The sequence below is a fragment of the Schistocerca americana genome, chromosome 9, assembly GCF_021461395.2.
Source record: "Schistocerca americana isolate TAMUIC-IGC-003095 chromosome 9, iqSchAmer2.1, whole genome shotgun sequence".
Lineage (NCBI taxonomy): Eukaryota > Metazoa > Arthropoda > Insecta > Orthoptera > Acrididae > Schistocerca > Schistocerca americana.
The window spans coordinates 57,088,782-57,101,941 of NC_060127.1; the positions used below are offsets into that span (position 1 = coordinate 57,088,782).

A 13,160-nucleotide genomic window follows, 5' to 3' on the forward strand; every position below is an offset into this window, starting at 1 on the left:
CCGAGACAGGAAGAGGTTTTGCATTTCGTGTTTCAACACATGCAATTTAGTTACAACTGGACAGCACTGCTCCTCCTGCATTGTAAGGGGTGTATAGATCTTGCATGGCATCATTGGCCTCTGTGTTTTGGTATCTCATATTTGTTTTTTACTAGCTTTTTCCCCATGGCTTCGACAGCTTACATTTCAGCTCATGTAATGCACACATCACCTACTCCTCCCCCCACTCTACTCCATCCTGTCCTTGTTATCATCATCATCATCATCATCATCATCCTCCTACTCCTCCTCCTCCTCCTCCTCCTCCTCCTCCTCCTACTCCTCCTCATTTTCTACCCAACCACCTCCCTCATTCCTTCATCTCTTTGTCAATAACTGTCTGCCTCACGTTCATCTTCTTCTCTCTCCCTTACCTGACCACCTCCTCTCCCCCCCCCCCCCCTTCCACTCCCTGTCCTCTCTGCCCTTTCCCTTCTCTATTCATCTCAGACTTCCCCAAATGATACCCACCCCCACCTGCAAAACTGGTCCACAAGCAGGCTGAAACCACTGCGATGACAGGCCTATCATGCCTGGCAGCCTACATGTCTTGGGCCTTGAAATCCGATTTTTTTGTCCCAGATGTGTAGGCTGTCCTGCCAAGCAGGACGATAATGCAGGACATCCTATACAGTTTGCCTGCATCTCCACAACTATTGGATCTCTGTGGTCATAGGCAGCACATTGCTGATACTTGTGAAGTTGTGCTGTTTGTGTGTCAAATTTTGTTTAAATCAGTACAGAGGTTTAGGAGGAGATCCTGGTGATATATATAGAGTATGTCTCCTACAAGTCTCTAGGGGCATTTTCTCTGGTGTTTTGGCATATATTGGTAGTATCATTTTTGCAATGTGTAGCTGGAGTCAGCCCAGTAAATAATGATCATCAAGTCATGCAGCACCCATTGCAGACGAAAAGTGTCGATTTGCTTCCTGCTATGAGCAAAATTATTTTTAAAGCAGAATTTTATGTGCCCATTTAATTGAGTGGTCCCAAATTAGTGTAGTGCAGCATTTGTTTTGTCATTATTTATTAACAGGGACAGTAAAACGGAAAGAATAATTGGTACCCCAGTAATGACTGAACAGTGCTGCTACATAGCAGAAGCAGTCAACACATGCCTGGGCAATGCTGTCATTCCTGGAATGCTGGTTATTCATCATGTTTTACTGTTCTTGTTAATACAGATCAATAAAACAAATATCACAGTAGACTAATTTGGTACTGCTCAGTCAAATTGCCCATGTAAAATTCCATTTTAAAAATCATTTTTTTCGAACCCTGAAACAAACTGTCCCTCTTAATACAGATCACTAAAACAAATATCGCAGTAAACTAATGTGGGACCTCTCAATCAAATGGGCACGTAAAGCACCATTTTAAAAATCATTTTTCTCATACCGAGAAACAATCCAACACTTTCCATCAACACTGGGAAAGAATAAAGATATTGTACAATCTGAAACTGGACAGAATCAGGGTTGAAAGTGTGCGAAATTAATGTTGGAAACAAAGAGTACAGTGCTTTCAATAGACCTAACTGTGAGAAAGCTTTATGTAAGGTATGTGTTGAAAGTGATAAAGTGAATACCTAATCAGTGTTTGGGCAATTTTATGCAGATCTATCTGATTTTATGCCCCGCAAATGAAGCAGCAATCTATGTAATTTTAACCTGATGGATCTTCAGTGAAAAAGACTGTGTTTGAATGGCTGTGGCTAGTGAAAGAGTTTCCTTGCAAAGGTTATAATATACTAAGAAGTATTCCACATGAAATGTGTGAAAACATACCTAAGAAGAGCCCTAAATTAAAAGGGAGAGGGAGATCTCATCACAAGATAATTCACTGACACTCAAAAACGCTTTGGGAATATGAAAAGTGAAGTATTAATATAGTAAGAAAGGTTCTGGTAGATTGTAAATATTTAGGAATAAAGGAGCCCAGTCACCACATAGTAAAAGCAGCGGTGAGTCGTCAACGGGAAGACACAGAAGAGAGGGAAAAAAACACACACACACAACTGCATTCTTACGCGTTTTTCTGCCAGAAGACATGATGCCGAAATTGCATTTGAAAGGCAATCTCAGTACTGTGTGTTCAGCCAGCGCGGACACACACACACACACACACACACACACACACACACACACACACACACACAGAGAGAGAGAGAGAGAGAGAGAGAGAGAGAGAGAGAGAGAGAGAGAGAGAGAGAGTGGGTGGGAGAGTTAGTTTTGTGTGTGTACACACTTTAACTCGACAGAAAGGTGAAATGTGACAAGGTGTTTCTGTGGCTGTTGATGTTTCAGCACTTCAGTTGTTTGTTGAATGGTCTCCTTTACTCCTAAACATTTACACAAGTGAAGCATTTATTATTGCCCATTCACCAGGTGGAGCACTTTCCAACTTCAGCATAACATCTTAGTGGTGGAAGCCAATCACTAGACAGAGTGCATTACCTTAGGGAAGAACTACATTGAAAAGTCAGTGCGTTTTTACCTAGAAACACAATTTCCCTGCAAATCTGAGAACTTTTCACCTTGCCCTCTTATGACTGATGAGGACTGAGTGCTATGCTTCATTCCAATGTGGCAGCTATGAATATTACTTGCTCCATTTTGCATTTAGCCATTCTTGAGTATGTCTGTTGAAATTTAATTTTGATCTGCTTTCATCCTGTAGCGACTTTGATGTTATTCACCTTGTTTGGATTTGCTTGACTTTAGAAAGTAATGCTTCCTGTTTTCTCAGATGCCTGGAGGATACTGATTGGGATTTGAAGGAAGCCCTCGAAATTTTTGTGGAACTTTTTGAGACGAGCAAAATTCCAAAATCGGCATTCGTCAACTCAATATAAGACAGTAAAGTTACTCAGCTCTACAAAAACAATCAAGTGCTGTGTGCATGTGTTGTTGACTATACAATGAAAGCAAGTACATGTAAAAAAACATTGTTGTGACTGTGAGTGTGTGTGTATTTCGAGGTATGCAGAAGTTTGGGTGTTGGGTGGCAGTTATGTGTGGCATACACACTCTAAATACAGCCATTCCAGTGTGGGTTATACACTAAGCTGTCTGTATGCTTGTAATTTTCAGTAATGGGTAAATTAGGAGGAAAAGGTGGACACTTGGTCTGTAATGGTGAGTCCTTAAGCTACAACTCTTTAGGAAAACATAATTTCACAATTCTGGTATGTAATGTGGAAGTGGCAAGTGTTAGTGTGAACATTGATTGGTTTTTTTACTCACATTCATAGTATATGAATGTGTGTGTAACATATTCCAGTGCTCTCATCTCAAGTTCGTAAGAATATATTTGGGAAATCCTTTAAAAAAAACTTGATTTCCCAGTTTTTTGAGTTATGTTTGTGCTGTACTATCTGTGTGTAAACACACTCTCTCTCTCTCTCTCTCTCTCTCTCTCTCTCTCTGTCTGTCTTTCCACACATCCTGCATAATTTATCCAATATTTCTGAGCAATGTCATTCACGGAGCAGAGAGATAATTTTGCGAATAAAGTTCACTTAACACCAATGAACTGAAACACCGACCACTGTCCAGCATGAAATCAAATGCTGCCTGGTGGTGGTGCGGACACATGACCTGGTAAGAAATGTATAAAGTGTATATGAGGCATGATCAGAAAGTGATGGGAATTTTTTTTTTTTTTCCTTGAAGAATCTTTATTTATTCGTGAACATCAACATTGTCTCTTTGAAGGTAAACCTCCTCTGATACCATACACTTGTAGCAGCACTTTTATCAATCCTGGAAGCACTTCTGGAACTCACTTTTTGTTATGGTGTTTAACTCCTTCAGTGATTGTGTTTTTGTCTCATCAATAGTGGCAAAATGATGTCCTGTTATGGTTCTTTTCAGCCTAAGGAATAGAAAGAAGTCACAAGGAACCATGTCTGGCAAATGCAGTGGCTAAAGCAATGTAATACTTTTGTTTTCTTCCAAGAAAATCATAAACAAACATTGAGGTGTGAATGGGAGCATTACTGTGATGTAATTTCCTCAAATGGTTTTGCAAAATTCTCATTTTTTTTTAATTTTTTTTTTTAATTGCTACAGGCAAATGGCACATAACTTCCACATAGTATTCCTTATTGATCTTACAGCCATAAGACAGTAACTCCTGATGCACTGTCCATTTGTAATGGAAGAAAACTGTGAAAAGAACCTTCACATGTGATCGAACTTGTCGAATTGTTTTCAGTCTTGGCTCTTCGGGCAGTTTCCATTGGGACAACTGAGCCTCAGTTTAGATGTCATACCTCTATAGCCATGTTTAGTCACCAGTTATAGCCTTTGTTAGAAGTTCTGGATCATTGTCAGACTCATTGACCAAGTCCTGAGCAATGTCTGTGCACATTGTTTTTGGTCAAAATTCAACAATTTCACAACAAACTTTGCTCTACATGTTTCATGCCCAAAAAATCTGAAAAATTGCTTTACATGAGTCAAAGGATATGCCTACATCATCAGCAACCTCTCTGATTGTGATTTTCCAGAATATTCTTTACGTTGTCCATATTGTCACCAGTAATTGATGTGTTAGGGCGTCCAGGCTGATCGTTGCCTTCAACGTCATTTCGACCCTCTTTGAAATGTTTATACCACCTGTAAACTATTGTCTTACTCATAGTAGATTTGGCAAAAGCCACAGTCAACATTTTGAATGTGGTCTTGCACTTTATTCCTTTTTTTGAGCAAATTGTACTGCAAGTTTTAGAGTGTACTAATGCAATAGCCTCATACTTAAAAATCATATACAACTGCTCACTTGACAAAAGATCCATACTCAAAGACTGGAAAGTTGCACAGATGACACCAATATTCAAATAAGCTAATAGGAATAATCTACTAAATTACAGGCCCATATCATTAACTTCGATATGCAGTAGGATTTTGGAACATATATTGTGTGTTTGAACATTATGAATTAACTCAAAGAAAATAGTCTATTGATGCAAAGTCATCACAGATTTAGGAAATATTGTTCTTATGAAACACAACTAGCTATTTACACACACGAAGTTTTGAGTGCTATTGACAAGGGATTTCAAATTGATTCCGTATTTCTACTTTTGACACTGTACCACAAAAGTGGCTTGTAGGGAAATAATGTGCTTATGGAGTATTGTCTCAGTTATGTGACCTGATTCATGATTTGCTCTAAGAGTGGTCACAGTTCATATTAATTGGAGGAAAGTCATCAAGTAAAACAGAAGTTATTTCAGGTGTTTCCCAAGGTAGTGTTATAGACCCTCTGATGTTTTTTATCTATATAAATGATTTAGGAAAAATCTGAGCAGCCATCTCAGGTTGTTTGCAGATGATACTACCGATTATCGGCTAGTATGTTTGCAGATGATACCACCGATTATCGTCTAGTATGTTTGCAGATGATACTACCGATTATCGTCTAGTAAAGTCACCAGGTGATCAAAACGAATTGCAAAATGATTTATAAAAGATATGTGTATGCAACTGACCCTAAATAATGAAAAGTGTGAGGTCATCCACATGAATCCTAAGAGGACTCTGTTAAACTTCGGTTACACGATAAATCAGTCAAATCTAAAGGTAATAAATTCAACTAAATACCTAGCAATTACATTTATGAACAACTTAAATAGGAAAGAACACATACAAAATGTTGTGGGGAAGGAAAACCAAAGACTGCGTTTTATTGGCAGAACACTTAGAAAATGTTACAGATCTAAAGAGATTGCCTCCACTACACCTGTCAGTCCTCTTTTAGAGTACTGCTGCAGGGTCTGGGATCCTTACCAGATAGGATTAACGGAGGACATTGAGAAAGTTCAAAGAAGAGCAGCACATTTTGTATTATCGCGAAATAAGAGAGAGAATGTCACTGACGTGATACAGTGTTTGGGCTCGACATCATTAAAACAAAGATGTTTTTTTGTTATGTTGGAATCTTCTCACAAAATTTCAATCACCAACTTTGTCCTCCGAATGCAAAAAAATTTTGCTGATGCCAACCTACATAGGGAGAAACAATCATTGTAATAAAATAAGAGAAATCAGAGCTCATGACGAAAGATAGAGGGGTTCCCCCCCCTTCTTCTTCTTCTTCTTCTTCTTCTTCTTCCGGCGCACTGCTCGAGATTGGAATAATAGAGAATTATTGTAGAATTATTGTGAAGGTGGTTCTATGAACCCTATGCCAGGGGCACTTAAGTGTCATTTGCAGGTGATTGATGTAGATGTAGATGTAGATGCAGATGCAGATCCATCTTTTTCGAAAGTAAAAGTTCGCTGGGCACTCAAACATACATATAACCTTTTTAACTGACAACAATAAACTGAAAATTCAAAACAGCTGAAAATGCATAGATACATCAGGAACACATGTACCAACAAGATAAAAAAGAATTTGAAAATAGGATGTATGAAGCCTGTGAAATTAAAAGATTCCCATTGCTTTTTGATCATATCTTGTAAGTGGAACAGAGCTGAATGGGGAGATATACACACATAAGCAACTTTAACAAGGAACAGGTTGTTATGGTCAGGCACCTTCTAATGAGCATAACAGAAACAGCAAAGCTGTTTGCTTGCTGCTGTTGTGAGCCTGTGTGGACAGTGGTTGAATGACAGTGAAATGAGGAGTAGGTGAAAAACTGTAGGATGTGTGTGCCTCATTTCAGAACGTGGAGGTCAGAAGCTTGCTCACCTCTGTAAAACAGGACAGGCTGCAATCTGTAGGAGATCTGATGACTGAGTTCAGTGCTGGAGCAGGCACAAGTGGTTCGGAACATTCTGTTCAGTGCGCATTGTCAAATATGAGCCTCTGCAGCAGACGACATCTCCATATTTACCTGACGATTACAGAGGGAACGGGACCATCGAGATTGAACAGTTGTAAACAAAAGTTTTTTATTTTCAGACAGAGAGCGCAGTACAGATGTGTAAGATTTTAGACTAGCTGGTCAAATAATACCTGGACCGTAAACCGATAAACATTCTAAGACAAAAAGGAAAGAAACGCACCATGAAAGAATTATCTGAATGGGGTGGAAATTGGTAAAAGTGATGTTCATGTACAGACAAACAAACAATTACAATTTCAGAAAAATTTGATGATTTATTTTGAAGGGAGAACATCGCAAACCAACAAGTCAATAATGCATTGGCCCATATCTGACCCTTATGCAAGCAGTTATTTCGGCTTGGCTTTGATTGATAGAGTTGGTTGATGTCCTCCTGAGGGCTGTAGTGCCAAATTCTGTCCAATTGACATGTCAGACCATCAAAATCCTGAGGTGGTTGGAGGTCCCTGCCCTTAATGCTCAGAAAGTTCTCAATTGGAGACGGACCTGTTGTCCTTGCTGGCCAAGAAAGTGTTTGGCAAGCACCAAGACGAGCAGTAAAAACTCTCACTGTGTCAGACAGGCTTTATTTGCTGAAATATAAGCCCAGGATGGCTTGCCAGGAAGGGCAGCAAAATGTGGTGTAGAATCTCATCGAAATACTACTATGCTATAAGAGTGCTACGGGTGATAACCAAAGGTGTCCTGCTATGGGAAGAAGTTGCACCCAGACCATCATTCCTTGTTGTCATCTCCAGACACATCTGCACCGGACATCAGGGCTCAGTTCGAATGGGGCTCATCACTGAAGACAATTCTACTCCAGTCAATGGGATTTCAAGCTGAAGACTATCTGGATATGCCCTGAATAATGGTGGGGTACCAACCTCACTGTTGCCTGCCATACTTTTCTTTCCATTGCAGGACATCTGTGGTTGTCACCCGCAGCACCCTTACACCACAGGGACAATATTCTGTGCCCCATTTTATTGCCTTTCATGGCAAGCTATCCTAGGCTTACATTTCAGGAAGACAATGCCTGTCCACACAGGGTGGGAGTTTCCACTGCATGTCTTTGAGCTTGCTAAACCCTACCTTGGCCAGCAATGTCACCAGATCTCTCCCTAATTAGACATGGGCAAAACTGTTCTTTTCAGAGTTTGGATCAGAACTGGCCATTCACTGGAATGAACTAGTTCTTTTTCGTGATTAGTCACTCACCATTCTCTCACAAAAATAAGTAAAAGGAAGGTACATTGCCTTTTTAATTCAGCCACTAAACCTGTATTTTTTATCTGATTTGGCCCTATTTTGAAAGAACATATAAAGAGGAGCAATAATTTTGTGTTACGTCCCTAGTAATTTTCAGATACAACAGTTTTAAAATTCATCTGCTGCAAAAGTTATAAATATTACAACAAAATAATAAATATTTTTTATCAAGTGGAAAAATTTTAAGAATGAAGACTGATTCTTGTTATATTTTGATATTTTTATTGGAAAAAATACTATATAAGCATTATAACAACTGTAATTGAAGTGTATCTGCATTTTCCTGGTTGTGACTTGCTAGAAGTTGACTAATAGTTTCACTGTACTCCTACCAGATCGAAGAAGTCTCGTGTGTAATGGTGGTAACCGGTTGAGACATGAGCTCTGTTTTTTCTTACTGAACAACCAATACTTTCATTTCTGCAACAGCCATCATGTTGCAGTTCTGAAATGTTTTGTCATCTGAAAATCCTTGCCTTTGAATCGGGAGTCAAGTAATGCTGCCTGGCTGACCATTTCGTTGCTGGAAATAACACCAAACCACTCTGGTAACCCTTAAGTAAATTATCAACCAGTGAGTTTGTTTCTTGAGGATACTCTTTTTTTGTTGATATTTCATTAATCTTTGCAAGATATTCATTACTGAAACTGAGACTGTTTCGTGTGAGGGCACCTCTTCGGTTACGTCATCAAAAATGTTCAGAATCTGTAAACCCTGTTGCATTATCTCCCAACCTGTATCTTTTAAATGTAAGGTGACAGATTTTCCACCTAAAATAGTGAGGTAAGAAATTATGAGATCTTTATTTAAAGTGAATCTTTTCAACATTCTGTAAGTAGTTCCATCTGGTTGGGACATCTTGTTTTAATTTCAGTTGGTCTTTTTTTTTTTTTTTTTCCTTACATTTCAGCAAGTTTGCTTGAAACAAAGGGTTTCACCTTAAGAAACACAAAAACTCATTTGAGCTCATCAATAGGCCTCTGTATGGACTTATGAATTTGTGTTGTGCAGTGGGATTTAAAGAATGTGCAAAGCATGGGATATATGTAAATTTAAAAGCATGGCAGTTAATTTTATATTTGACACATTTTCTGTTATTATGAAAGTGATTTTAAAATTGATATTGTGTTTGGATAACAGGCTTTATCCAGTTTGAGATGTTTTCTGCAATCTGTCTGTCTTCGAATTATGAGAACTCTAAAAGGTACGACTTTAGTTCACGCTTCTCAAACTAATGTTACTTGCACTCATCCACGCATCAGATGTACAGCAGACTACCTTTCTGGTGGCCAAAAATTTTTAATTTACACTGCAAATCATTTTTAAAAACTGTACATCTAATGGCGTACATTTACTTAATGTGAACGGCTTTATAGTATTTAAAAAAAAATACTTATTGGTTGTTGTAAATGAAAAGCACTTGAGGGTGAGGGCTCCACAAAGGAGATAAATCAGGACTTGGTCCAGAATCTGAAATCACTGATGGGCTGGATAGTGCTTGAGACTCAGTTTGCCTTATTGGGAGGATACCTTCACCCGAGGTGGAAGCAGAGAGGGAGGATAGTTCACGAGAAATGATTTCTCGAATTTCTGCATCGATTGATGACAATCTCGATTGGGTTTGTGACGACCCACATTGTTCCAGGGGTACTGAAGACTATTTCGATTTTATATGACTCTTCAGGTTTGATGGCGAGCCAGATGCCATGACAATTATCTGCTGACAGTTAGCGGCACTTCCCTTTTCCTTACATTTTGGTAAAATGGTACTGAACATCACTCATAATTCTTATAGGTGAAGGCAATGTGGATAACATATTGTTGTGCAGCACTGAAAGTACATTGGTAAAGTTAAAACATTTGTTATTAACATAGCCATTCTACATTGTAAAAGCTTAAAGTGAGAACAAATATACATGCAGCACATAGTATAATCAGAAGTTATAGAGTAGGATGTAGGAATTTGTGATCTGCGAAACCTAGACCGACAGTCGTGAAGTTTGTATCATAGACAAAAAGGTCTGAAACAGTCATGGTGATTAAGCAACTCATGAAGACAAAGCCTGACAATATTCGAGGATTTCACTGCTGAAGGATAAAAATTTTGAATCGTGCGATACCCGAATTTGCACTACACAGCATGTGAACAAGTGATGACAGGACAATGGTGCAGATAAAGCCTGGAGAGAAACAGTGCAAATGAACTCTAAAGTCCGTGCTTTAGGGACTACGAACTTGTCCTCTCGTGCAGCCATTATTTCTACCAGTGTGTTTGTATTTTTACTGTAGAACATAGTTGGCCACCACTTTCAACTCATTTCAACAAATTCCACCATATATTTCAGAATATCAACAACCATGTCTTTCTTCTAATGAACTTGGACACTTGGCTCAAGCCAAGTGTTCTCTCCAGTTCGCTAAATATAGACTCCACTGTCCTAAGGCATCACAGAAGTAACAGATGAGAAGGTGGAGTAATGGCATACAAACACTTTGACTTATTACCGACCATGCTACTCACATCAAATACTAATGAAGACAAACAAGACAAATATATGTTTGTCAATATCAAATCCCTTTAAAAAAAAAAAAAAAAAAAGAAAAGAAAAAAATTGCCTAATGTGCGTCCTCTACAGATCTTTGAAAGTAGGCAGGATAGCCTGTTTCAAAATGGACCTTTCAGAATTTTATTTGACTCAGGATCGCACAAATAATGCTAGGAACACTAACATAAATATTTTACCCCTTCACTGTGAAATTCAATTGTGTAATTTCTTCTTCAAATTTCAGCTTGCACTTACCCATAATGCAGCCTATAGTCAGGCCCCCAAACCAAAGAAATTCATACCTGGAATATCAGCTCACAACATCATTACCAAACTAACTCTGTTACATAATAAATATGCTCCCCCAAAGACAGGAAACCTGAGGGGAAAAACTGCACCTTGGCTAATGGAAGAGCTAAAACAGTCCACGAATGTCGGAGTCATTGCACATCAGACTCTCGAACGACCTCCTAAACTTGAAAATAAAATTGATTACATGCAGAAAGCAAACAGAGAGGAACGATAACTAAGACATGTCAATACATCAATCTAAAACATAAAGACCAGATGCTCTATGGAAAAGCTTGTGTGATCTAGGGAAGAGTAAGCAAAGTAGAAGCTGCAGCTGATTTCATTGTCCCAACCAAGGAACTAAACCAGTACTTTAGAGTACTTCGTTGAACTGTAAACAAAACATGGACTTACTGATTATTTCACAGACGTAAATGATGGTAATTGCAAAAAAATTCTTTCTTGAGCTGACAACGCTGTCAAAAAATCCTTCAGCTCAGCATTTACTGTACAGGACGGCATTGCAGTCCAAATACTCAAGCTTATTGTTGATCCACTACTGCTCGTAATAACTACTGTTCCCTAGACCTTGAAGCTCTTTCCTGGACAACACAGTAGATACCCTCAGTCCCATCAGAATAGAAGCACTAGAGATCCAATTGCTAAGAAGAGTAGCTGGGTACATTCTGTCTGGGGGGGGGGGGGGGGGAGGGGGGAGGTGAATGTAGACATCAGAAAAGAACTGAGAGTGAAAAACTTAAGTGAGCAGATTAAAGAATACAGAAACAACTAGAAGGGTTATGTCAAAAGAATGGAAGACAACAGATTACCAAAATTGTTGATAATTATTTCTCAATGCACAGCAGATATTTAGGAAGTCCGAGGAAAATCAACAACTTCAGCCAAGAAAGAGTAACAGGCAAATGCCTACTATGTGCAGAGAGCAGAAGAAGAGATATCATTTTAAAAATATCATGATTTTGTAAGTAACTGTGATTTTAATATGTTTTGAAATTACATCTGATTACATCTAGTCTGATGTAATAGGACTCCTGAGGGCATTAATCCGTTCAGGTTAAATGAATAAATAAAAAAATAAACATAATATACAGGTTGTGACAGGATGAATGGTCAGTGTTCTGGGATATGACAGGAATGACCAATTGAAGCAAAAAAGACTTCATGTGGACATATGCGCTCTTCTAAATGGTTTCCAAGATAGAACATATTTAATGTATATTGTTACTTATTTTCTTTATTATTCAGTACATTGTCATTGTTTACAATGTAGCATTAGCACAACAGTGCAGACGAATTTGAGACGAATTATTTGATGTAGGACACGTGGTTTATCAGGTCAAGAAACTCAAATTGGCTTAACTCAAATTGGCTTACCTACAACTCAAACAAGTGCATTGTGCAAGAATTTCCATATTTTCTCGCTCTCTCCACGCAACCTAAAAGTCCTTGAGAAAAAATGAATAGGACCCTTTTAAAAGAAAATTTAATGTAGTTTAATTTTGTACTGCGACAAGTTTTCATTAGAGGTTGCAGATTTCATGTTATTCAAGAAAAAGGAGCTTTAAATATGTTTTGTCTCAGAAACTATTTGGAATAGGACGTATGTCCATGTTCAGTTTTTTTGCTTCAAATGATTGTTCCTGTCATATCTCCGAATATTGACCATTAATCTTGAGACAACCTGTATACATGGACTATCGTGTATGTTAAAATAACCGTTACATTCAGTATCTCACCCAAAAAAAAAAAAAAAAAGGCTATTGACAAACCAACAAAAGCAACTATAGAGACAACAGACATAGAAGAAGGCATAATGGTAAACCTAATAAGAACACTTACACAACAAAAAACCGAAGAGCAACAACACAACACAAGATGACGACGATTAGAGCAGGTCAAGTAAGGATATAAAGAATTAAGAGCTGAACTCGGATGGAGAAGTGCTCAGTCATGAAAGCGAGTTGCAAGCTGTTTCGCTGTGCCCAGAACACAGAGAACAGACTGACACCTCAAGTCATCGTGTGGTCTGCTCCGTGCTATTATGGTTACGAGAGGTAGTTTCCTTCGTGGGGAGCAGTGAGCTAATGAGCTACCATGCAGTCTGATCCCTGAGACTGGGGAGCAGTGAGCTAGTGAGAGATCCTAC

General features: G+C 38.6%; 1 protein-coding gene across 2 annotated transcripts in view; it reads left to right on the forward strand.

The window, feature by feature from the left end:
* Window positions 1–3,353, forward strand: part of LOC124551005 (nuclear RNA export factor 1-like) — a 189,874-nt gene extending 186,521 nt beyond the window's left edge. For both annotated transcript variants that reach the window (XM_047125848.1, XM_047125849.1), the window contains one exon: window positions 2,791–3,353. In XM_047125848.1, the coding sequence (XP_046981804.1) occupies window positions 2,791–2,896 (106 nt within the window). In that variant the 3' untranslated portion in view covers window positions 2,897–3,353. The remainder of the gene's footprint in view (window positions 1–2,790) is intronic.
* The last annotated feature ends 9,807 nt before the right edge of the window (window positions 3,354–13,160 follow it).